Genomic DNA, 27,462 nt, shown 5'->3' on the forward strand with positions numbered 1-27,462 from the left:
TCAATTTTCTTTTTTGAACCGTATGCGACCAAATGAAAGCATTGACCAGAATGCCCACACAAAGCTTTAAAAATATAGAGGGCCAGAATGCCCACACAACGCATTAAAAATATAGAAAAATATTATATATTGTCAAGTTTAGTTGGATACATTTTACCAAATCCAAGACTATGAATAAGATTATATCTACGCAAGATAGGGTCTTCATGGCCGTCGTAGGGCCTTCAGGTTGTGGCAAAACAGAGTTTATTTTCAAAATGCTGAATGGAAACACATTTTACCCAAAATTTAGCAACGTTCTATTTTTATATAGAGGCATGCAAAAGATATACATCAAAATGGAGAAAACACTTGGTGCTACGTTTAAATAGTACGCCAATTTGGATTGCGAAGAAGTTTACAATGACAAAAATTTTGTTAAATTGGCCACAGCAGGGCGTCACAAAATCATTAATTTTATTTATATAAAGCACAACCTTTATCAACAGAGCAAGTGGTCTCGTACAATAGACTTGAGTACATAACACATCATTTTGTTCAAATCAGCTTGCGACATTCATTAAGTCAAATTTTTTGGGCAAACAAGTGAATCTTTTTAAATTTTTAAAACATTTTGTAACATAAATTTTGTAACAGCAGCGATGTCAACTGCTGCCGAATTTAATTTGATTCCCAAAAATCAGTTTATGAAGGAGCAACCATATTCCTCATAAATTCTAAATGATCCCAGAGTTCTGCAAACAGGGACTCAATTTTTTTTGAACCGTGTGCGACCAAATGAAAGCATTGACAAAGAGAATAAAGAAATTTTGGATACAAGGGAAGCAACTGAGTTGTCAAAATTACATGCAGACAAAAATCTTCGAAATCTCAGCATGCTATTGCCAGCAAAATTTACCTGGACAGTAAAAATAATTAACCTCATTAAAGAATCAAAAAAGTTGATATAGACAAAACTGAAAATTTCATTGTTGACGTAACAGCAACAGGAATAAATGTTCCCATTTTTCTCTATGATTTGCAGCCCTCAACTAAAAAAATAATTAATCCAGATTATTTCAAGATCGTAGAGGCTTTAAACATTAGAGAAGATTTGCTGATCAACAGTAATGTTAAAATTGCGATCCAGAAAAGAACTCAGAAAATCAAGCACAAAGAAACCAGCCAAATACTTACAGAAGAAACCTCAGACGCCGGAAGTGGTTTCGAAACTTCAAAGGAGGACAGAACTAGGCAAGAGGAGAAGGACTGGGAGTCTTTCGACGAATGAGAGAAAATTGCTCGAGTTAAAATATACGAAAGGTCTCGCAGCATACGGAAGCGTAAAAAATCAACAAAAGAGCACAAAATTGAAACCAAGTAAAGTGAAACTGTTTCTAGAGGGCCAGAATGCCCACACAAAGCATTAAAAATATAGAAAAATATTTCCAACACTGAAAGTTATTGCTTACGACATAAATGAGATATGGTCGCTAGACTTGGCTTATGTGGATAAATTAGCAAAAGAGAACAAAGATGTAAAATACTTGTTGGTTGCGGCGGACTGTCTCTCACGTTATCTACGAGTTGAACCCTTAAAATCAAAGTACGCCACAACAACAGCAGATGCGTTAAAGAAAATGATTAAAAACAAGCAACCTAAAAAAGTGTGGGTAGATGCTGGTACAAAATTTTAAGGGATCCTTCAGCACCTTTTGTCAGAAAAAAGAAATTGAAGTTTACAAAACTTTCAGCGAGAAAAAATGGGCATTTGCGGAAAGAAATATGCGATCGCTCAAGAATTTGATGTACAAGTATTTAGAGGACAAATGAACATACTCGCATTTTAATCAATTGCAGAGCTTTGTACAAACCATTAACTTTAGAGTCAACAGGGTAACGAAATTGGCGCGGAATAAAGTAACAAAGAAAGACGTTCCTTACTTGATATCATTAATTTTTAATTCTTCAGCAAAACTCATTCGTCGACCAAAATTTTACGTTGGGGACTTTGTGCGAATATCAAAAGCGCATCTCCCTTTTAGAAAAGGATACAAGCAAACATTTACCAACGAAGTTTTTGAGATTTACGATGTACCTACAACAAATCCCCTTAATTATTGTATCATTGATGTATCCCAGGAGCCAGTCAAAGGAAAATTTTATGAATTAGAGTTGGTCAAAGTTAGAGACAATAGTAGTGAAATAAAAAAACATGAATGAATTCACGGTTCACTTAGTTTCATCAGCCTCTGTGAATATTTTTCCTCAAAACACCTTGTCTTCTTTCAAAAATTATTTCAACGAAGAAATTAATTTGTAGGGGGATTGGCGAGTTTCACTAAGTGAAATTATCTTCCCGGCAAAAATAAATCAAGTGAAAAAAGTGATTTGAAGACATTTTTCTGAAGGCCTTAAGTTTTATGAGAAACGTATTCCATTTAATGCTGTCTCCAAACCATACGGAGGAGAACGAGCTATCATTGGAGTTGGTTCCTAAGAAAATCGTGACCATCTTTCGAGATCCTTGAAAACAGCTACCGGATTGCCTCATTTTGACTATCAATTTAACAAAATCAATGGGATTATGTTCCTCTTTTTTGGTAAAAACGAAGGAAAAACTTTTCCGTATAACGAAATTCTAAGTATACTAGGTTTCAACGGTATTCATGATGGGTATGGCTATCATATTGGATACAAGATGTTGGAAACTTTTAAAAATCTGACCTTGGCAGATGACAAAGAAAAAGCTTTTGCTGGTGATTATCCTTTTGATTTGTCTGCAGGGAAGCAACTGATTTTTATTTACGTTAACATTATTGAGTATCAATACGTTGGTGATACTAAAGCTCCTCTTATTCGAGTCATTGATTCAAAACAACGCCTGATAAACGGTAGCCCCTGCGAAATAGAGCCAAGACACAGAATTGTTTTCAGCAATTTGGAATACAAAAAGTTATTATCAAAAAACTTTCAGTCAATTGAAATTCAATTGCGGACAGAAACCGGACAATTAGTTCCATTCGCTGGAACAGGAAAAGTTATTTTGAATTTAATTTTTAAAAAAATCGACTAAATGGAAGCCTACTATCAACAGCAATCAGTGTCAACATACTTTGCAGGACACTATCGCCAACGAGGAAGTGGTTCAAAATCAGGAAGAATGCGTAAGTTGAAAACCAACCGTGAAAAGCCAAAACAAATCATTCGTAAGAAGAAGCCTTTGACGAGAAGTCGGTCAAATTTCTTTTCTAAAGCTCAAAATGATTACTAATTTACTGCTCGCAGAGGCAACACACACTACACTTGATTTGTTTGAAAAACAGCCTCTGCTTATTACTTTTGACAATGCTTTTACTCAAAAATTCGGATCATTATTTTCTCCGGAAGGTCCAATGCTTGAGTTTGAAGTTTTGTGTGATCGGAACAATTTCATAGATTTACAAAAATTTCTCCTTGAAATTAAATGCAAAATCTCCAGGAACAATGACGTCGATTTAAGGACAAGAACTGATGCAACAAATACAGACGCGCCATACTTAAGCAACAACGCATTACATTCTTTATTTTCAGAATGCACTGTATCTGCTAATGGTGTTAAAATCTCCATCAGAATCGGAAACTATGCGCACAACGCATTCATTGAAACGGAATTTTCTTCAGGATAAACTGCAAAAAAGACATCACTAGTTTGTCAGGGATATTATTACGAGGATGAGCCAGCTATAATTGATGGGACCGATGGTCGCGCGGACGATGTAGCGGCCAGAAAAGCTCTTATTGCTAATTCACAGGAAAACTATTTTATTGGAAAGCCGGCTAGTGATATTTTAACTTGTGATAAACACCTACTTAGTGGTGTTAATCTGAGAATTTCATTTAGAAGGTCTACAAATGATTTTGCTGTAATTTCAGATTCAAATAAATATTACAAAGTTAAAATAATTGAAGCTAATCTCTAAGTTAGAAAAATGACAGTAGCGGATCATGTATTGATGGCAATTGAGAAAACTCTACCAAAAACGCCTGCCGTGTATCGCTATACAGAAGTATTACCCCGAACTTTTTTGGCTACAACTGGAAAAAAAGTTGGAGCCATGAGGATATTTTTTCGAAGGAACCTGTACGACGTATGATAATTGCAATGGCAACAAATGAAGCACACCTCGGAATTAATTGTACTAATCCTTTTCACTACCAGAAATTTAATTTGAGCCAGATTTTTATTTATAGAAATGGTCAACCTATTGTTGGAACTCCGGTGTTAACAACTTTTAACCACCGCATTTACTTCAATGCTTTGGAAGCCGTGGATTTTCTTGACAAAGGTGGGCATGGCATAACTCTGGACAATTATCCCAAACCCTTTATTCTAGCTTTTGACTTAACTTCAACGCAAGAGGCTTCTCCTGATTTCATTCATCTCGAACGTACAAATTGCTCAATTTCGGTTCAACCTTCATTTGACGGAGCATTGGCAGCCAACGTAGAAATTTTATTTCTGGGCGAGAGAAGCTCAACGTTTTATGTTAATTCGGAACGCAAAGTGACAAAAAATTCAATTATCACCTACCCCACCGATGGATAGTGATGAAATACGCTATTTGATAGGAAAATGTGTTCATTTGAAATATTATTTTTAGGGAGTTTAGGTTTTGCAGCAGACAATTTTTCAAAGCTAACAAGAAAATGATTTATTGTAGTTAATGCGTCACCAGCGCAATATCAAGGAAGTCATTGGATGGTTATTTTGTTTCACGAAAACAAAGTTTATTTGGCTGAGCTGCTCGGAAACCCGATACAAAACTACCAAATATTGTATTCCCGTCTGGTACAGTTTTGCAATGAAGTAACTCAAGTACTCAAACTTAAGCCAGTTCAAAATCAAAACTCAAAACTCTGTGGATTTTTTTTATTTATATTGCACATGTGATGTTTGGTTATGGATAAACTTTGATGTTGAATATGAACGATAAAGATTTGCTACGCTTTGCTAATCATATGCTCTAACATTTGTTTAATTAACTTTTTTGTTCGCTCAGTTCTTTCTTCAAAGACAATAGAACATGAAAATTATTAATTAAAAGATTTCGATTCCATTTTAGAACTTATCAAAATCAAACTAATATCAACATGCAAACAACCATAGCAACTATTTATTATATCAAGTATTTTTGAAAGCTTACCGTACATACCACCATTATAAATACTATAAAATCTTTCAATCGTACAAGTAGGCAAAAAGTCAGTTTGCGTTTGAACATCTTGTGTCATTATCATGTTGACATTTGGTAATTTTTTCTTAGAAATTGAAACAGTTAGATTGTGCTGGTCGTTGTAACTGAGTGCCTCTTGAAGTTTTTCCATCATTTCATCATAATGCACTATGTGAGAAGACCCCCGAATGAGCAATTGAAAACAAGTGAAGAGGCATGATATTGTATATGGTTTAGAAGAAGTATCTTTGAGGACTGCGGCAACTGATCAACAGCAGCAATGACATGGCAATAAAAATATTGTATTTTGCAATGATCTTCATTTTTGTGCTGGCTGTATGCGAAATTTCTTGTAAGATTAGAACCAAATTGAGGCTCACTATTGCAAATACAAAATCGAAAAAGTTTTTGGAATTGTCGAAAATATTCAGGCGTACGTTCAAACATTGCTTCAACCTTTTTCCTTTGCTATTTAATTGTCTTTATCACTCTCTGAGGCTTTTTTGATTTTTTGAATTTGCAGCTTTGATTTTGACCATTCGTTTCTAAACTGTAACCAAGCTGTAACTTCTTTTTGCCAGAACTGCTCTGCTGGTTCGCAAACTTTGAGAGAGTTATTCTTCTGATAGCATCAATATTTTCTCCCACTTCCTCCAATTTCTGCATAGAGAGTGAGTTTTTGGTTGAAACGAAATTCGTTGTCTCCGTTTTCTTTTTTGAAAAGTTTCAGCGATATAAAAGTTCCAGTATTATCATACGTTTCCACACAGGCAACTATATATCGTTTTTCAGAACGCGCTATATCTTGGTAAAAATCAAAGTAATCTTGAGACGACGACATACTACTTTCTTTTTAAACACAAACTCAAACTTGTGACCACACCTTGTATTTGATAATAAAACAACACGTGTTCAAACATGTGAGAGACGGTAATAAAACCTAACCTTGACTGATCAATCAAAGAAGCTGAGACGATCACACTGAAGTGCTCATGGTAATAAAAGAGACCACACTTTGTCTTTGATTATAAATCAACACGTGTTCAAAAATGTGCAAGACGGTAATGAAGCTTAAACTCGACTTACCAGTCAGAGAAGCTAAGACGACCACACTGAATTGCTTTTGGAAATGAAAGACACATGTTGTCTCATGTAGTAGACATAATAATTCCTAAAACTCGGCCAACCAATCACAAACGCCGAGACCAAAACTTGCGAAACAAAAAAATCAAAAACATACTTTGTCATATGCACAAGTTTAAAATTAATCTTCAGTCTGCTTTCAATAAATCAGGGGTCGGCAAAACAAGTCCAGATTGGATAAAAATAGATGAACATTATAGACATACAGCTATAATTATTGTAAATGCTATGAAACTATCAAGAGAACAAAAACGGAACAAGAAAACTGTTTATTAAAGTAAAGAAAAAAAAGAATCTCCTTCACAAAAAAATAGAAGTTAGTTTTCTTAAGTATATAAGGGAAATAGACTGCTCATTCTATCATTTTGCCTAAGTTACGCAGTGAGGTTCAGTCAGACATCAGTTTTTCCCGTTAAAATATCGTCATTTTTTATAATTTTCCCCAAGTCTTACACTATATTACGTGATCACATTTGCATTATCCTTCAAACACCTTGTGTTACCTAATTTACCGGTCTGCACTAGCTGTAATTCATAATGCAAAACAATTTGTGCATAATGGAATTGATTTTTGTTGAAGTATTTTGCATAAAATTGTCCAAAAACAACAATTTTTACTCTAAAAACACTCAATTTTTTCTCGATTTCTAACTGTCCCATCATTTAAACGTGGTAGATGAATTGCTTTACCGCACACTTTCAAACATGTTTTCAGTACTTTTTCGGAACATTTCACATAGTTTTGATCCTTTATTTTGTCCATTTCATACGTATGTTTCTTCCTTATTCTCTGCAAGTTATTCACAAGTTTTTCTCACCGCACGAGATTGACAAAAATTTTACAAGTTTTTGTCCCTACAAATTTGAGAAGCGTGAATTTGGTCTTACTGCTAATAGCTTCAATGCTTTGCGTCTTCGTAAAATGCTCGTAAATTTTTCTATTATTTTGCATCTGCCGTTACCTTTCAATGCAGTCCTATGAGTTAGATTTGCAACAGATATATCCCTCGAGGACTTATAAGTATTTCGAACTAGGTTTTTAGTTAAGATAATTATGGTTTTTTATTACTTTTGAAAATGTTTGGTTCAAAATAATTCGGTTGATTTTTGAAATTCGCCGCTTGTTATCTTGCTTTAGTCGACTGGTTATCTTATTCCAGTATAGACAGGTTTCATCTGCTTTTTTGTTGAGGTCCAGTGAATTCTTGTTGTTTAGGTTTTATCTGAAGGTATTTTGATTGTCATACTATGTGCTTAAAATTAGATTTTGAGTTTTTTTTACCACAAATACGTTTTTGTTATTGTTTATTTTGTCAATTGTTTTGTCTCGTCGGGTATCATGAGCTCTCTAATGCGACATGGCTTTTAATAGTGCACTGAGTAATGTGGGTTTGTACCCATTATTCAACCCAGCATCTATTGGTGTATATCTCTAATCTCTTCATTTGTAAGACAATTAAGTCAAAAAGCTGGATAAGCGCGGTCGGAACATTATGTGCAAACGCACATTACCGAGCCTCCTTGTTTAACCATGGGTTAATTTTAATTTACCAGCACCTCGACAACTAGGGATCCGGTGCATTTCACATCCAATTTTTCGGGTCTAGTTTCGACGTAGGCTTGGTGGATTAAGCTAAGAATGCAATCATTTGTTGATATTGACAAATTTGTGCCATTGTTTTTGGTTTTTGATAGATGATCACTGGTTCTACAAATGTCGGTTTTGAGTTGTTTCTGACTTAAAACGTCACAAGTTAGCGTAACAGTGGCAACTAAATTTTCGCGTTGATCTTCTAGATCTTCATTTAACTTTGAGATCATTTCATCAACAGAATCGAAAGCGACAACATCGGAGTGTTCTGCTACTGGTATGTTTCCAGATGGCACAGCCAGACCAAGGCGGTCACCTTGGGTAATCTGAAGACAAAATATATTTAAAAAATCAGTTGACAACAGTTGCGCTAAGGAAAAAATCCAGCTTCCAGCTGAAAATCGGGCTGTTTACACCCCCTCCCCTAGGATGTTATGCACCCCCAGTTAAAGAGCACGCACCATTAAATAGTATACCATTGTGTTAAAGTATGGCATCTGCGCTTAGGGTTTGCAAAAATGTGCTCTCGCTAAACTGGGGAAAAGATTTTTGTTTTTTTTTTGGGTTTTTACTCACAGAACACATAGAATAGTTCCAAATCCAAATTATCAAAAAAGGAACGTTTTGCAAATTAAATTTATTTTGAATGAAAAATTGCCATTTCGTCTCTCTCCGCGTCAAATTGCCACTCCGCGTCTGTCTATTCTATGTTTCTAGGATTCTGTTCGCGGCACATAATGTTCATCGAATCATTTTAATTCTGAAATGCATCGAATCATAAATAATTTGCAAGATTTTTTTAATTATAAGTACAATAAACTTTGTTTAGTGGGTGTTTTTGAGAGGCTGCAAACTATTTAAAAAAGCCTTATTTAGTTGCTCGTAGTTCTCAAAAAACGAGTAAATAGTCAGACATTTTGAAGAAAAAAAATAATTTCAAACAATAGTATTATTTGCTTCTTGTTGCTACTCTTCATAGCCAGGATTAAAAATTAGTGTTAATATAAGATTGCAATAACGTTAGGAATCTTAAATGGTGGTTTTTCCTATCAACTAACCGGAATGCATGTCAAATCTTATTCAGCGATGATTCAAGGGGATTGTTGAATCTTGGATCAGTATTGTAACAGAGCTCTGATCATGTGAATTTTTGGACTGGTCAAGTCTTGATTCAAGGGTCATTGCTTAGTAAGTCTTGACAGGTATTGAGTTAATATTGTTCAAATTTCCGAACTCTTGAATCAGTCATAGCCGGGTTTTTAGTCGAGGCATGAGTTTTGTTTTTAGAGTTTTCTATCTTCCTTTTAAGACCATCTTTTGATCTGGCCAGCTCAAAAAGTTGCTTCACTTATGAAATGGAGCCCAAGAGATCCAAAACAGTCCCAAGAATTTCACGGTTGTTTGAAAAAAAAACTTATAGTGACAATGTGTTACAATTAAGGTTGCTAATAACCAGTTTTGTATATATCTGGTTCAATCTTAGAAATGTAAAATGCTTTCAGACAACATCATCTGAAAATTGGTAAAATTTGCATAATGGGTATTATTTAAAATTTGCGCAGTCTCAGCCAAGATCCAATTACACATTTCATATGTCTTAGCCGAATCTTGACAAGTCCTGACTAAGTTTTAACTAAGTATTGAAAAGTCTTCAGACCTGCTACAAGACCGGATTGCCTTAATTTCTCAATATAACTGAAAACCTTGATTAAAATAATTGACCGAAAAAGTTAAGAAAATTGAATCGAAATTTCATTTGCTAAAATCCAGTATTTTTTACAATCAAAAGCACAAACCCCGGGTCGAGGTTTGGACAAAAAACAAGGTAAGATTAGCGGTAAATAGTGGTGAAAAAAAAACATTTTTCACCGCAAAGCACCTGCATCTTTTAGCGTTGACTGCGGTGAAAGCGGTAAACTGTTTAAGATTTGCAATTTTTAGCTGCAAAATTTTTTTTTCACATTATTCGCCGGATTTCTTACAAAAAAAACTACCGTACACGGGTTCGAATATCTCACCTCCTACATGTCAACAACTTCTAATTCCACTGCGCTATCTGTCACATAATTAAATTATATTTCATGTGAGTTTAAGAAAAGCACTGAATTTATCAATGAATATTTTTAAGATTTGTGATTTTAGCCGAAAATTTTTTCATGGCACCTTGCTGGCGCTGAAAAAATTTTTGATGGCATTCTGCTGGTATCGGTGAAAAATTTTCTTTCAATGCTGAAACGGTGAAAGAAAATTTTCACCGCTACCAACAGAATGCGGTGAAAAAACTCAAGGCTTAAAAGTTTTTTTTCAAAGCCTTCATCGCATTGAGCGCAAATCTTTCCCTTTGTATTCAAGTTCATCACAAATCTTACATCTTTTAGCGATTTTGAGCGGTGACACCTCGACCCGGAACTGATACAATCAACAAAGTTGTATGAAATTGATTAGATATTAAGTTTATTTTTTGCAAAATCTTTTGATAAACATATTTTTTATGAAACATTGAGATATGAAGCTGTGCAAGTTAATGAGGTTAAGCATATGACATTTCTTTTAATTTTTCATTCCGTCAAGATGAAAATCTTCAACAAATGCAAAAAAAAACAATTGTACATCCAATTTTGTTGTTCTTGCCTTTTTGCCACCCCGGGTTCACCATCATAAAATTCTCTCGGCAACCATATCCAAGCCATATATGTCGTCTATGTAAACTTGGCAACCATATAGCTGACCATGGAGAAATAAAAACTTTGCTCAAAAAGCTCTTACATCACCCATTCATTGCACTCTGAGTGGAGTTTTCGATCAGATCGTTTTCACCATCAGATGGTTTTCGATTATGCAAATATTTCTCTTTGCACTATACATAATGGACTGAGATGAATGTGCTTACTTGGGAAACACTTTTAATTAAAATTATTCTTGACTTCAAGGCCAATCAATTCTGCAAGCAAGCTCAATAAAATTCAGTTCAACGTTTTGCTTAGATATTTATTCTAACCTAAATTTAATAAGCTTCAATTAGGCATACCAGGTTCAAAAACGAGCAGCGTGACGTCTTTATATTAACGCTAAGAATTTGACGATTAATTTGTAACGAAAAACAATGAAACGTTTTTGCCGACTGATAACATCAGAAGAAGTCAGCGAAAGCCAAAAAGCAAAATTACCATTCAGATTGAAGTCGCGCCAGGATGAGCATGTAACTTTGCAAAAACAAAGATTTAATTGAAACATTGACCTGAAAGTTTTATAACATGAAACTAAAAATCTTTTTTATTTTGTTTCTCATTCTAAGTTGAACAGTATCATTTGATACAGTATCATTTGACAGCTACACTCGTAGATACGTTCTCGTTTTTGTTGGCGTCAAATTGTCCAAGAAAAAACGTCTTTAGTCTCTATGACTCATAACAATTAATCGGTTAACCAAAATTGGTGAATCGCTAATCATATAAGCGCCAAGCAAAAACAAAATGCCAAGCAAAAACGAAAAATTTACGAATAAAACTAGATCGAGTGAAATTTTTAAGGGTTGTTGTTAGCAATTCGCAGGCAAAAGCGCCTCATTAGTAAAACTTTTATTGGGACAGCGCGAGAAACTGCCAAGACCAACTCGGTTAATAAACTCACAGAGTTTTCAAGATGATTAAATTTCCTGATTTCTTGCAGTTGATAACCATTTAACTAGCAAGACTTTTTCTTCACTGGTACAGCTCAAGTCTCTCGAAAAGTGGCTCTCGAGAGACACAACATTGAACGAAAATTATGCTAATACCATCCGTGAAGACTTGGAAAAAGGTTACATAATTACAGTCCTTGATGCTCACAAGAGCGAGCAGCGGTCGGATAAAGAGTGGTACCTACCACACCATCCCGCAATCAACCCTGTCGTACTTTATTATTTTGCTGTGGTGATTCGCGTTGCGAGTATGCCGACGGAATGTTTATGAACGATTTGCGGAGCGAGATCTACTTTAACTTTTGTTTCGCTTACTTGCGGAGCGGGAGAACAAGAAGCAGTTTTCCAAACTGAATTGAATTGCATAAATTGAGAGGAATGAATTAAACAGATTGGAGCCACTTGGGCACAACATGAATACGTGATCAGACATGTCTGATCACGAAGCGGGAAACTATCAGACAACGGAATGAAATGATAAGGTAAACAAGTTGAACAAATTAATGAAGATGAAAGTAATTGAACTAATTTAAGGCATCAAATAAATTTTACTGCAATGATTAAATCAAATGAATAAATATACCATCAGGTATCACATACCCTTCGCAGCAAGAAGAAAAATTGTAATATACAATTTTTCAAATATAATTAATAATAACAATATTTACAAATTAATACAAGGTCCCCAGTTAAATAGATAATATCAATATATTTGCTGGTTATCATAACTAAAAATACGATGATTAATACAATATAAAGTGTCTTTTCAGTTTTTTGAGTTTTACATGGTCCAATCGTCATTTTCATGATCTTTTTCTTCTGCATCGAGAGCAGTCATAGATCTAGCCAATGTCGGGGTGTCCGTTTCTAGCAAAGGTACATTTCGTACCGCGGGAGGCGAGACAGAACCAATATGTGGTGACACGTTTTGCTCTTCGGGTTGTATTTCCAAAATTTGTTGCACCGATTCGACAACGGTGACAGGTGATGCAAAATTTTCGACATCACCCGCTCGTCGGGGTCGTTTAGGCGGTGGTAGAATGTCTGATCCTGGGGGTGACGTTTCAAAACCGTAATATGACGGGCTTCGCCTATTACGGTCAGAAGATCGTTTTGAAGATGCTGTTGCAGGTGGATCAGTGGGCGCATTTGTAGCCGGTTCGCTGATCTCGAGTGGAGGTTGAGCGTTTCGGATTGCAGCGAAGTTTGGCAATTTTGGGACGCGCCCCCGCATTGCGCGAGAAATGTTTGAGCGCTGTGAAGAGGCTCCGCTGCCCGGCTCTCTCTTCCTATGCTTCATCTTTTTATCACCCTTTTGCTTTCGGGTGAACTCCTTAATGTGGCTGTGGATCAGCTCTTCAACGATCTTCTCCCCAGCACGTGGCCCGCGTCTGTCGGCATATACTTTTAATGGAGTCTGTCTCTCCTGATGGGTGCCGAATTTGGCAATATCGCTATTGCGGACGGTAACAATTTGTTTGCCCGGCTCCTTGATGATCGATGTAGTCGGGCTTACTTTTAAGATGTGCGATCCTGGGGCGAGAACTTCATAGAGGCCTTCAAGTTTCTTCTTGGATCGTCTTTTGCCGTGGATTTTGCGAGCCAAGTTTAGCTCTACCGATCTTTCTTTTAGGGGAATGGGGCGGATTGCTTTCGTTTTTAGAAATCTGGATTCGCCATCCGTGCTCGCTCTCTCTCTCTCTCTTGCATTTGCTTCCGTTGTGGCGCGTGTCATGCCCTTTTCAACTTCTATGTCGCTTCTGTATCCACTTATCCATTTGTCATCGGGCAATATTTCCTCCGGCATCACTGTTTCTTCGTCTAAATAGTGATTTATAATACCCTTATACAACAAATTCATCAAATTCGGTTTAGTTGCAATCACGCTTAGCGGGGTATTAGGTTTTCTCCCAAAATATGCTTCGAAGGGCGAGATCTTTGTTGTTCTTTGTTTACATATTCGCAATTGGTGAATGATTATCTTTAATGCATGCTTTACATGAAAGGCGTGTGCAGCTAATTTCTCTTCTTTGATACATGCGAGTCTATTCTTAATTGTTTGAATTAATCGTTCCACCAACCCAATAGCACGGTGATCATTTACAGGCGCTTCAATAATTTCAATATTGTTATTATTGCAAAAAGTCTTTACTTGATGTCCAATTAAACATTTAGCTCGGTCTAAACGAATAGATCTTGGTATTCCGTGAGTTTCGATGTACATATCCAATAATTTAAGAACATTGGGTCCATTAGCTTTTTCATACATATATGCAGTTGGATGTTGAGAAAAACGATCAATTGCTGCCAAAAAATATACTTCATTGTTCTTTTCATCAAAAATTGGTCCCCCAAAATCAATTTGAATTTCCTGATTAGGTTCAACACATGGTATATGAGGAGTAAATTGCTTAGCGGGAATTACGGATTTTAGATTCTTACCTATTACTGTGCACGGTTTGCACTCAGTGGCCTTGACTATTAGCTCCCGATGCATGTAAGGCCACCAGCAATGTGTTGCCATACAAATCATGCCCCATGTACCTGGATGACTGGCATGAATATCATCTGTGAGTGCTTCGCGAAGTACGTTGGTGATAGCTACCTTCTCGTCTATGCATACGCACCCCGAGCGCACGTGAAGGTCCCTCCAGTACGAATGTATGTACGGGTTGATGGCTTTTAATCGGGCTTCGTTATTTGTCAGTATACAATCCCTGACTTCTTTTAAGACGGCATCTTTACTAGTGAGGGAAGCGATGAGCGTTTTACTGAATATCTTTGATACTATATAATCAAACGTGGGGACGTGCGGGCTCGGCGTTAACGGGGTACTAGCGTTTGAAGAATGGGTAGGGGATGTTGGGGTTATGTTGTGTGCCATGCCTGTTGTCGGCGGAATACTAATGTTTTGCGGGCGTTGATTTGCTGAGCGGGGTGTAGATGTTGAATTTGATCGCGTACTCGCGGTGCGCGTGACGTTTTCACTAGTTGATGGTTGATCCGCTGCGCGGGATGTATCATTGAATCGCACTCTGGTTATCCTTTTCTTTGACGGTATACTGTTAGCTATTAAATTGATATCTTTAATTATGGATGATGTTTTAGTTGAGTTTTTGAGAGTAGAAGAATGCAACTGAATTCTAGATCGACAAGGGGCAAAAAGCACTGATTTGAATTCTGGGTGGTGACTTTTTGAGTTATTTTCGGAATGTGATTCGATTGGCGGGATTTGTAATTGAGTAATTTGATGCTTGTGCTGCGCGTATGCCACTTTATTCCTAATTTGGATTAATTGTTTGTTATTACTGGTGTTTTGCAGAGCGAGAGGAGTGCTAAGTGGATTTTGAGACGCGAGTGGTGCATATTTTAAATTGTTTAATTGGTAACTACTATTTGAGGTATGATTTCGCGGAGCGAGTGAATGGCTAAATACATGTTCGCATACTTGCATAGCGCGTGTGCTAATTGAATTTATTGAGCTATTAAGGGACTCAAATTTAGGTGTATATTTGTGTGCGGAGATATGTGTTTCAATTTTAGGTGTGTTTTGCGGGTCGAGTGAATGATTTGTTAGTAACTGGTGTAAACGTGATGTGGGGTGTTTAGTTTTTAATTCTAATGTGTTAATTGAATTCGAGATTAGTTTCAACTTTGCGACTATAAATTCTTCATCGTATGTGGAGACCTTTTTAGCTTTTTGAGATGGATTGCGAGACATATAATCTACTAAACCCATTTTTGCCCCAGGAAGGTGTTCAATATCAAATTGAAAAGGAAGAAGACGGTCTACCCATCGGGTTAATCTACTGTTGTAGGATTTATTAGATCGGTGTTCTTTCATAATTGAGAGAAGTGCTCTGTGATCAGTAATTACTTTAAATTGTTTTCCATACAGATAATTTTTGAAATATTCTGTGGACCAGACTACACCCAAAAGTTCAAGTTCGTTTACGCTATAGCGCTCCTCACATGAGTTTAAAAATCTAGACGCAAACGCAATCGGTTTCCACCCATCTACAGTTAGTTGTTCGAGTGCCGCACTAAGACCTGAACGAGATGCGTCGCATTTCACGCGTGTTTCGAGTTGCGGGTTGTAGTGACTATTAGCAGTAGCGTTCGCTATGCGGGTTTTTATTTCTTGGAAACAATTTTCATGTTCAGTCGTCCAAATGAATTTGGAAGACTTTCTCAATAGCGGACGAAGGGGGTGGCTTATTTGGGCTAAGTTTGAGATGAATTTCCCAATATAATGAACGGATCCCAGAAATGAACGGAGTTTCTTTAATGTTTTCGGTGCATCAAGAGCCAAAATTGCCGCAGTCTTAGATTCGAGAGGCGAGATACCCTCTTGTGATATATGATACCCAAGCCAGTCAATTTCCAGTTTTCCAAAGTGACATTTAGGTAAATTTATCCTAAGGTTTTCATCATCTAAACGTTGTAGGCACTTCATGACGCAATTTTTGTGATTATTCAGAGACCCTTTGCTAACAATTAAGATATCATCCAAAAAGCAATATGTATTTTCCAATCCAATTAAAGTATAATCCATAGGTTTTTGAAATTCTGCTGGCATGTCTGTAAGTCCGTAAAATCCTGTTTGAAATCTATACGTGCCAGTCATATCACCACTAATTATATTAAAAGTGCAATGATTAGCTGTATTAACATCTAAATTCAATTGACTGTAAGCGTATTTCAGATCGATCGTAGAAAAATAAGTTGTGTTTTGCGAGGCGGGAGCGCTTATTTGTTGAGAGATTGATTCAATGAGCGTATCAATATTCGGTTTGGTCTTTTTTAACATTCACCACAATAGGTGAAATGAAATAATTATCTGGGTAGCTCGACAGTTTTATGATATGTTTTTCGGCTAATAATTTTTGAAGTTCTGTATTAACTTTCTCTTGGAGATTGATAGGAATTCGTCTACCTTTTTGGTGTCTAGCTTGGAAATTCTTGTGAAATTTAGATTTTGCTACATGACTTTTTGATCGTCCGATGCGTGATACCAACCCAGGAAATTTTGTGGCTATTTGCTCTTTAAATTCCGATGACGCAATGTTATTGACAGAATTACCTTTTTGAAGTGTTGATTGCGTTACTGCAAGCCCAAGTTGGTCGAACAAATCACGACCAATTAAGATCTTTAAGCCGTCAGCAACAACAGTGAAGATTGCTGTGTTGCATACCCATCCTTTGCTTGTGATCGGAGCTTGGATTTTTCCCAGTACCTGTATTGGCTCGTTGGAGAAGTTTCGTAGTTGTGCTGGTGATGATTCGTGGATCCAGAAAGCGTGGGGGCTGTTCTGAACTACTTGCAACGCGAGTGAATGATGCAATATACTGCAAGCACTCCCGGAGTCCACGAGTAGAGTTGTAGTAATGTTTCCAATCTTGAGTGGCATATTGTGGGGTTCAACTTTCTCTACTGTGGAGTCAATCATGGCAACTTTGTTGTCTTCTTCGCCGCTGCTGTAATCAGATTCATAGAGTTTTGGCGGTTGAACAAAGTTTACTGAGTCCTCTGGATGTAGGTCATCTTCCACCACCCGAACCATCTTTTTCTTGGGATCGTGTGGTTTTGAGTTGATGGTCTTTTGTTGTTTGCGGCAGACTTTCGCAAAGTGGTTTAATAATCCGCAATTATTGCACGTCTTTCCTTTTGCGATGCATTTTTCGCGATGATTTGGGAGCCAAACTCCACCACAATTGGAACAGTTGAGTGTTGATCTATTATTCTGTCGTGCAGCATTGTTGTTGTTGTTCTGCCAATACGGTCGTCTTAAATTGTTATTGAACTGTACGGCATTTACGTTCGCCGGGACAACAATTTTATTATGTTGTTGAATTTGGTGTTGATTTCGCATCCCGAGTTCCATATTGATTGCCAAATCCAATGCTTGACGCGGTTCCACAGTTTGTTTTAGTAGCTCTTTTTGGATCTCAGGGTCGATCAGGTTTGTGATGAACACATCGCGTATCAGAATTTCTTCTTTGTTCTCGAAGTCGCAGTTTTCTGCCAGTTCTTTTAGTTTGCCGTAGAAATGTTCAACAGTTTCCCCCCTGAGTTGTTTTGTGATCAGAAAGACGTGTCTATCAAATGTTACGTTACGCGGGCGGATGAATGCTTCTTCTACAATTTTCCAGAAATTAAGAGTTGATAGTGTATCTATCATAATATGTGGGTTCTTACAATTCAAGATACGGCGTCCCTCTATTCCAATACTCAAGTAGAGGAGAGATACTGATTTTCGGTCCGCCAACGACCACGGTTTGTCGCCACACATTATGCCTATCTCGATGAGTCTTTGGCATTTGTTTTGCCAATTCATTTTTTGTTGCGCGTTGCGCGCGTTCCTTTCTCTTTCTGATTGTGCAGATGCACCCACAATCGTCTCTTCATAGATGGGTTCCAAGGGTAGCTCCACCATTTCAGGTTTCGGGCCGAGTAGCGTGTCCAAGATGATATTCTCTTTGGCTAAGAGGGCTAATTTGTATTGAACTCTCCACTTCTCCCAGCGAAGTGGTGGGTCCGGTGTCGGTTTGTCCCAGAAGGGGTCGATTCCAAGAGGTGTTCTTTTCGTTGCTGGCTGCGCCATGTCGTACTTTATTATTTTGCTGTGGTGATTCGCGTTGCGAGTATGCAGACGGAATGTTTATGAACGATTTGCGGAGCGAGATCTACTTTAACTTTTGTTTCGCTTACTTGCGGAGCGGGAGAACAAGAAGCAGTTTTGCAAACTGAATTGAATTGCATAAATTGAGAGGAATGAATTAAACAGATTGGAGCCACTTGGGCACAACATGAATACGTGATCAGACATGTCTGATCACGAAGCGGGAACTATCAGACAACGGAATGAAATGATAAGGTAAACAAATTGAACAAATTAATAAAGGTGAAAGTAATTGAACTAATTTAAGGCATCAAATAAATTTTACTGCAATGATTAAATAAAATGAATAAATATACCATCAGGTATCACAAACCCGAACAAACCGGGGAAAGTGCGGAGGGTATTAAATGGTGCAGCAAAGTTCCACGGTACTTCTTTGAAAAAATCTTTGCGCACTGGCCCCGAGCAGCTCCAAAATCTAATCTATGTAATACTTAGGTTCCGTCAACATCAAGTCGCCGTGTCCGCAGATATCGAGGGTATATTCCTCCAGTGGGTGTCCCTGACTGTGACCAGCCATCACTGCGCTTTTTGTGCCGGGAGGAACCCACAGAAAATGTTGTAGCGCATCAATAGACGCGCCATATATTCGGGGCTAAAGGCTCGCCCACATGCGCTAACTATGCATTTCAACGAACGGCCCGAGACAATGTTAGTCAGTACCCGGAAGCAGCCAAAGCCGTCCTAGAAAACTTCTATATGGACGATTACTTGGATTCAGTGGAGTCGCCTGAGAGGGCTCTCAATAGGTCGAAGGAATTGGTGAATCTTCTCCATTTAGGTGGGTTCAAGTTTACTATTTTTGTGGCAATGCACCAAATCTGGCTGACCAAATTGATGGTCACCTCAGTCCACCGAATCAAAAGTAATTGCGTCGTCTAGGGAGGAATCTTACCATGTGCTTCGGTTGAAATTGGATCACAATAATGATACTCTAGTCGTGAGTCGAATTACCTCAAGTACAGTAACTAAGTCTTTAACACAACGCTTGGCATTGAGCCTAGTGTCTAAGGTATTCGATCCCATCGGCATAGTGGCTTTATTTACAGTTGGTGCCCGATTGTTACTAAAGGATATCTGGTCTCTCAGCGGGCAGCACTGGGACTAAAAATTACCAAAAAACACTATTGAAAAGTCCCTCGAATGGAGTATAGAACTACCCAAGCTTGTCGGAATTGCTATACCGAGGAGCTATTTTTCGGGAAACTTTGAACACCTTGAACTACACATGTTTGGCGATAGTTCTCAAGAGGTCTTCAGTGCTGTTGCATTTCTCCGAGCTCAAATAAACACTTTTAGTGGGCCAAAAACAGAGCTTGCATTGGTCCTGGGTAAAGCTCGCGTAGCACCTATGAAAGTGATGACAATTCTAAGGCTAGGGCTGCAAGCTGCCCTACTGGCCACTCGGTTGAAACAAGACTTCTGTCGAGCCCTTACTGTGCATGTTAACAACGTTTTTATGTGGACCGATGGTACTACTGTCTTACAATGGCTTAATTCCACAAGCAACAGCCAATATTCATTGCAAACCGTGTGTGCGAGATTTTAGAACACACTAGCGTTGACGAATGGAACCACGCTACCTCAAATGATAATCCGGCAGATGCCGGTACTCGTGGTATGTCCGCTGAGCTCTTGCAATCAAGTTGCTGGGTGAGGTGTCCAGGTTTCTTAAGAACCAAGGAATTCTCTTTCGGTCACACCACCGAAGTAGGTGAAAACATCAGACTTGGTATAGTAACTAAGGAAATTGATGAAAACAATACATCATTGGCCGCACCCGTGAACAAGTCAACTAAGGAACTGCACCGCAACCAATTCCCTTTGATAAGTACAGTTCTTATCACAAGTTGCTACTGATAACAGCGTACGCACTCCGCCTGTTACCTTAATGTTACCGTAATGTCACGAATGTTACCGTAATACCTATGGTAGCATCATGGATCCCACTGGGCTGGACGAAGCCGAACGTCATCTTCAGTATTTCGCCCAAGGAGAATCTTTCAATTCCGAAAGAAAGGATCTCCTGGAAAACAAATGCGTTAAACGAAATAGCCGTATTGCTCCGTTTTTTCCCTTTATTGGGCCAAAACGTCTAATCTGATCGGCCGGTCGAAGTTGACTTTGATGTAAAACATCCTATCGTTCTTGACACCCGCCATGCATTTGTAAAGTTGTTCCTTAGGCACAACCACGTTGAACATCATCATCAAGGTATTAACTACCTGAGGGATAAAGTACAAGAACGTTATACCATCCCAAATTACGATCCTCAAGGCGCTCAATTAAATCCAACTGCGTCACGTGCAGAAAGTTCCGAGCTGCCACTATCCAACCAATAATGGCTGATCTCCCAGTAGAAAACTCGCATACCAGTCTCCTCCCTTCGCAAACACCGGGGTCGACTTCTTCGGCCCGTTTTACGTTACTGTACGTAGGACTACGGAGAAGAGGTGGGGTTTCCTCTTCACATGCTTAACTACTCTTGCCGTTCATGTTGAAATCGTTCCGTCCATGGACGCCAGTTCGTTTGCAATGGAAGTGGAGCGGTTAACCTCCCGTCGGGGTACACCGGCCATAATTTGGTCGGATGATGATACTAACTTTGTTGATGCCGAAAAAGAACTACGTGAGAACATCGAAAAGTGGAACACCATCAATATCGCCGCTGAACTTGCCGACAAAGGCGTTCAGTGGAGGTTCAACCCGCCCAGTGCACCACATCAAAGTGGCAAGTAGGAGAAGCTAGTGCGTAGTTTTAAGCGAATACTTTACACCATCCTCGGTACTCGCCGCCTCACTGACAAAATTTTGAACACTACTTTTTGTCTGGTCGAACACGCACCTAACTCGATAGCGCCTGTAACCGCCGACTCGTCCGATCTAGGCGCAATAACACGTAATCATTTCCTATTCGGTAACCAAGCAACATCAATTCCTTTGATCGTTGGCGTCTACGGGTTCGATCATCGTAAGCGGTACGCCCGCGCACAGTCGTCTGCTAACACTATTTAGGCACATTGGATCAAAGAGTACGTAACGGCGCTGAACCGACGTTCCAAATGGCAGACACCTGCCGAGCAACACTTTAAGACCGGTGACTTGGTCTGTGTAGTATAAGAGACCAACCCAAGGGGTTACTACCCTACTGCTCGAATCACTGAACTTCGTTACCGTTCCGACAGCGCCTCACGCTCCATCATCATGCGCAGGTCTACTGGATCGCTCGTCCGCCCACTTGTAAAATTAGTACCGATTCTCCCAACATATTCTTCTGGGCCGGAGGTTGTTTTTGAGTAAAGTGAGTTATATATCAAATGCGTCATTTTATTAGCCAGTCAGAATCGAGTATTTAAAAATGCATAGAAATCGTTCCAATTTACGAACAAAGCTCGGAAAAAGTGCAAATAACATAAATTCAAGTAAACCTAATCATAAGATCTATCAAATAAGACATGATTCGGCTCAATAATTTTCGGGTTTTTGGAAGCATTGGTACAAAATGGTGACTGCCATTGAACTGATTCGTTATCAGACAAAATACCGGCCAAATAAGCATCAAAAATTGCCGTCTAAAAAACCACTTGTTGATATGTTCGTCGCAATCTTAATAAGTTACGATCTTATTACGTTGTCCAAAACTTGATATGTTGATTTGTCGTAATACGTGGCCTGGATTTAGTGAATTTCTGCGACTTGGAGCTTACACGTTGAGGCTTATGTATTGAATTAATTTAAGCTAACCTACAGAGTGGTTTTACACCTTTATATTGTGGCACCAAACATGGGGCTCCAAGTCGCAGAAATCCAATAATTCTAGGCCACTTATTACGACAAATCAACGTATCAAGTTTTGGACAACGTAATAAGATCGCAGCGTATTAAGATTACGGCGAACACATCAACAAGTGGTTTTTAGATGGCAATTGTTGATGCTCATTTGGCCGGTATTTTGTCTGATAACGAATCAGTTCAGTGCCAGTCACCTTTTTTTACCAATGAATCCAAAAACCCAAAAATTATTGAGCCGAATCATGTCTTATTTGATAGGTCTTATGATTAGATTTACCTAAAATTATGTTATTTGCACTTTTTCCGAGCTTTGTACGTAAATTGGAACGATTTCTATGCGTATTTAGATACTCGATTCTGATTGGCTATTAAAATGACGTTGATATATTACTAGCTTTACTCAGTAAACTTTTTTAAGTGTTGTTGTTAACAATTTGCAGGCAAAGGCGCCTCATTAATAAAACTTTTATTGTGACAGCGCGAGAAACTGCCAGGACCAGCTCTGTTAATAAACTCAGAGAGTGTTCAGGATTGTTAAATTACCTGATTTCTTGCAATTGATAACCATTTAATCAGCAAACTCTGAAGAGTAGCCGCAATGTCCAGAGTGATAATCAAATGTCCAAGTCCTAGTTTAATCCTTTTCTCAACTATACTTGAGTGTCCTTAACACTATAATTGAGTGTGCTCAATAACTTAAACAAAAAAATTTTCACTCTTCAACTGTTTCGATTCGCATTTTAATTTGAAATGCAACAATAAAGTAAATGAGATTTTAGTGAATCTCACTAATTTTTGAGATTCGCCATTTGAAACACATTAGGATTTGACAAAGTTTGTTGTTCAGTTTTTTTAGTAATTGGAGAATAGCTAAATATAGGAGACCGGTTTAACTTAAGTTTTAGCGAGATCATGATGCGCACCAGAAACTGACTCTAAACCAAAACAATACAACTTACGTTCGACATGAAATTTGAAGCAGAATGCCTATTTCATTGATTTTAAAAAATTATGATTTGATAGCAACCCAGGTTGAGGTCCCAGACGGAAAGTCGGTATGTCCAGATGGTCCCAGACGGAAAGTGCCTATGTCCAGACTTTTGTGCGTTCATCAGACCTTTCGTGCGTTCATGATCAGACTTTTGTGCGTTCACCAGACTTTTGTGCGTTCACCAGACTTTCGTGCGTTCATGATCAGACTTTTGTGCGTTCACCAGACCTTTTGTGCGTTCATGACCAGACTTTCGTGCGTTCACCAGACTTTCGTGCGTTCACCAGACTTTCGTGTGTTCACCAGACTTTTGTGCGTTCAACAGACTTTCGTGTGTTCACCAGACTTTTGTGCGTTCACCAGACTTTCGTGCGCTCTTGATCAGACTTTCCTGCGCTCATCAGACCCTTCGTGCGTTCATGTCCAGACTTTCGTGCGTTCAACAGACTTTTGTGCGTTCACCAGATTTTTGTGCGTTCCTGATCAGACTTTTGTGCGTTCACCAGACTTTTGTGCGTTCACCAGACTTTCGTGCGTTCATGATCAGACTTTTGTGCGTTCACCAGACCTTTTGTGCGTTCATGACCAGACTTTCGTGCGTTCACCAGACTTTCGTGCGTTCGCCAGACTTTCGTGTGTTCACCAGACTTTTGTGCGTTCACCAGACTTTCGTGTGTTCACCAGACTTTTGTGCGTTCACCAGACTTTCGTGTGTTCACCAGACTTTTGTGCGTTCACCAGATTTTCGTGCGCTCTTGATCAGACTTTCCTGCGCTCATCAGACCCTTCGTGCGTTCATGTCCAGACTTTCGTGCGTTCAACAGACTTTTGTGCGTTCACCAGATTTTCGTGCGTTCCTGATCAGACTTTCGTGCGCTCATCAGACCTTTCGTGCGTTCATGTCCAGACTTTCGTGCGTTCAACAGACGTTTGTGCGTTCACCAGATTTTCGTGCGTTCACCAGACTTTCGTGCGTTCATGATCATTCTTTCGTGCGCTCATCAGACCTTTCGTGCGTTCATGTCCAGACTTTTGTGCGTTCATCAGACTTTTCGTGCGTTCATGTCCAGACTTTCGTGCGTTCACCAGACTTTCGTGTGTTCACCAGACTTTTGTGAGTTCACCAGACTTTCGTGCGTTCATCATCAGACTTTCGAGCGCTCATCAGACCTTTCGTGCGTTCATGTCCAGACTTTCGTGCGTTCATCAGACCTTCCGTGCGTTTATGTCCAGACTTTTGTGCGTTCATCAGACTTTTCGTGCGTTCATGTCCAGACTTTTGTGCGTTCATCAGACCTTTCGTGCGTTCATGTCCAGACTTTCGTGCGTTCACCAGACTTTCGTGTGTTCACCAGACTTTTGTGAGTTCACCAGACTTTCGTGCGTTCATCATCAGACTTTCGAGCGCTCATCAGACCTTTCGTGCGTTCAAGTCCAGACTTTCGTGCGTTCATCAGACCTTCCGTGCGTTTATGTCCAGACTTTTGTGCGTTCATCAGACTTTTCGTGCGTTCATGTCCAGACTTTCGTGCGTTCACCAGACTTTCGTGTGTTCACCAGACTTTTGTGAGTTCACCAGACTTTCGTGCGTTCATCATCAGACTTTCGAGCGCTCATCAGACCTTTCGTGCGTTCATGATCAGACTTTCGTGCGTTCACCAGACTATTCGTGCGTTCATGATCAGACTTTCGTGCGTTCACCAGACTATTCGTGCGTTCATGTCCAGACTTTCGTACGTTTTTCCTTGTTTCCAGACCATGTAAATTTGAACGCACGACACCCCCGTCGTGCGTTCATCTTGGTCTCGACATATCGACTTTTCGTCTGAGACCTCAACCTGAGAATGCTAAAAAAAAAATCCTATTTCTTTGGCGTATGAACCATTATGTTCGCCACTTTTCAGAGAATACACGAAAATAGAAATCGCAAAAAGTAGACAAAAATTTTCACTGGATTTCAGGTCGGAAAAATATCAATATTACAAACAGAAATCAACAAGCGAAGCTCAAAAAATGCTTCAATATAATTTAAGCTAAAAAGCGCACTTCTTCAGAAAACTCGCTTACTGATAAAAAATAATAAACGCAAAATGAAAAACAGTATAATTAAGTTTGGCCAAAAGGTGCCACTATGACCTAGGTATGTCTGCCACAACAGTGTTTGAATTTAGACCCAGAACGATTGAAACCACATTAGGGAAACCCCATTTGTTGGTCTGGGTTGCACTCTTATTTATGAATAAAAGGGGACTGTTTGATTTTGGCAGCTTTGAATAAGAAAGTTTAATTAATCTGGCATGTGGAGCTCAATTATTAAAGGGTTAATTACCACCAATTTTGACACACAGAAAGAAATTTAACGCCCGTTTATTCTAACAGCATAACATCAAATAGGCTCTTTCTAATTAAAAAACGACGAGCTCAACTTTGATTACCCAGGATGAGTTTAAAATTATCACAAGATCTAAAATTACGTAGACACTGCTGACACATTTCAATTTTCCTGCTGACATATGCATCTTAAGAGAATTATTGAGAGAAAAACGGGTGGATCAGGAAGAAAGCAGTAAACTCCCTCATAGAAATATCAAGACTAACAAAATTTGGAATAAAAGAAGGGGAAGAAAATTAAATCTTACTTGATGTTGAGTCAGGCTCAAAAGTTGTCGCTTTTTAATAATTCAATAAAAAGGTGATTACATTTTCGTGAGATAGCAGAATTTGTTCTCTCAAATCCTCGGTCAGTTGAAGAATAACCGTTTCAGTTAGAAACCGTTTCACTATAAACGTGAACTTAGACGCTACCCCTCTATCATCTCAACGCCTTCCTGATAATTTTGAAGAAAGAAGCGGGGTGAAATTGTTTATTGAAATTCGCAGCTTAACAGACAACAACCTTCCCCCCTCCATTGACATTAAGCTGAGACTTATAACACAAAACAGGTCACAAGCATATATCTTTGCCTTCGATTTACCTTTCCTTTATCAGACTTCGTTGGCACACATAAAGGGATCCCGTATAAAGTGGTCTGTTACAAGCCCAGTCAACTCTGATAGATGTCACCCAGTTTAATCAATTTTTTCAAAAAGTATGAATTAAAAAATAGTATATATCAAAATATTATCTTTACTTACTGTTTCAAAGTGATACTTCCCCTTTGCAACCAGTGAACAAAAATCCGAGATCAAAAGGTAAAACGAGTTGATGTCGCAAATTAAATGCCCAGCTCTGAAATTGACCATCATGCCAGACTTTGAGGCGAGTTTTTGAACTGTTATTTTTAGCAGAAACTCCTCTTCGTCATCGCTGTCATCAGGCAAAAATGTTTTGGAGCAGAAATCTACGTTAAAGTTCGTTGCTCTAAGATGATCTATTGAAATTTCGGAATCCTGAGCAAATACAAGTTCGGCGCCAGCATTGTTCAATATAATTGCAGTAGATTGGTCATTCAACCTAAACGAGTTTAATTGAGGTTAAAATTTGTTTGGGGATTTTTAGGACCAAAATTCAGGGTCTCCTATTAAAGCCCTCCCATTAAAGCCCTCCATTATATATTAATATATTATTATATATCAAAATATTATAAAATTAAAATACAATAATATAATATAATAATATATTATAAAAGTATTAATAAATTCTTCTTTCCAAAAGCCTTTTTTTTCAAGTTGAGGTGATAGTTCGTTAGCCTGCAGAGACCGAGTTTTCTAATCAATTTATAGATGCATAAAAGCATGTCGGAACAAACAAACGAAATTCTGAAAACAGTCCGTAAGATTTGCAGTTTGTTGAAGGGAATCTCCTTAAAAAACAAATGGGGGAGGAACAGATTAGATCCGTTAGATGCTTTTTTTCTTATCTCATTCAGGACAAGTGCGCAGTGTTTGGCAACGGCCACTTAATACTCCTGTGAAATTCCGCTGTTCGTTTGCGACATTTCTCTGGTTCTAAGAATAATTCTAGGGCTTACCTTCCAGACATTTCCGGATACCGATTCAACAGCATTTCGAGTGCTCCCTCCAGAATTCCTTCCGCCACTATATAGTCATAGAAAAACGCCAGGTTGATGAAAAAATTGGGTTGCATGAGATCCATGCACGAGAGCTCACTTAGTGTAGTTTGTGTTTGATCGTTACTAGCTCTTACAATGAGAGATCTCTTCGTTGAATTTGGCCCTGGTTCCATTGACGCTGAAAAAATTAGGTGAGAAACAAGAAATTTCAAAGCCATATATATAATGCATGTTTATTATTTGCAGAAAATCCGACACTACTTGTTGCTATTGTTTTTAACTCCAATTTTTGTACTTGCGTGAGTCCAATTTCTTTGGTAATGGTTAACACAATTGGTATATATAAGTTTTTCTATAAGTTAGAAAACATAGTTA

General features: G+C 38.5%; 1 protein-coding gene across 1 annotated transcript in view; it reads right to left on the reverse strand.

The window, feature by feature from the left end:
- The window catches only part of LOC142350632 (uncharacterized), a 73,185-nt gene that overhangs the window by 45,405 nt on the left and 318 nt on the right, over positions 1-27,462 (reverse strand). The window contains exons 2-4 of the mRNA XM_075402537.1: positions 27,046-27,265; positions 26,210-26,528; positions 7,896-8,255 (exon numbers count right to left, since the gene is read on the reverse strand). Of these exons, the coding sequence (XP_075258652.1) occupies positions 7,896-8,255; positions 26,210-26,528; positions 27,046-27,260 (894 nt within the window). The 5' untranslated portion in view covers positions 27,261-27,265. The remainder of the gene's footprint in view (positions 1-7,895; positions 8,256-26,209; positions 26,529-27,045; positions 27,266-27,462) is intronic.

This window comes from Convolutriloba macropyga, chromosome 12 (genome assembly GCF_964194025.1).
Source record: "Convolutriloba macropyga chromosome 12, txConMacr16.3, whole genome shotgun sequence".
Classification (NCBI taxonomy): domain Eukaryota; kingdom Metazoa; phylum Xenacoelomorpha; order Acoela; family Convolutidae; genus Convolutriloba; species Convolutriloba macropyga.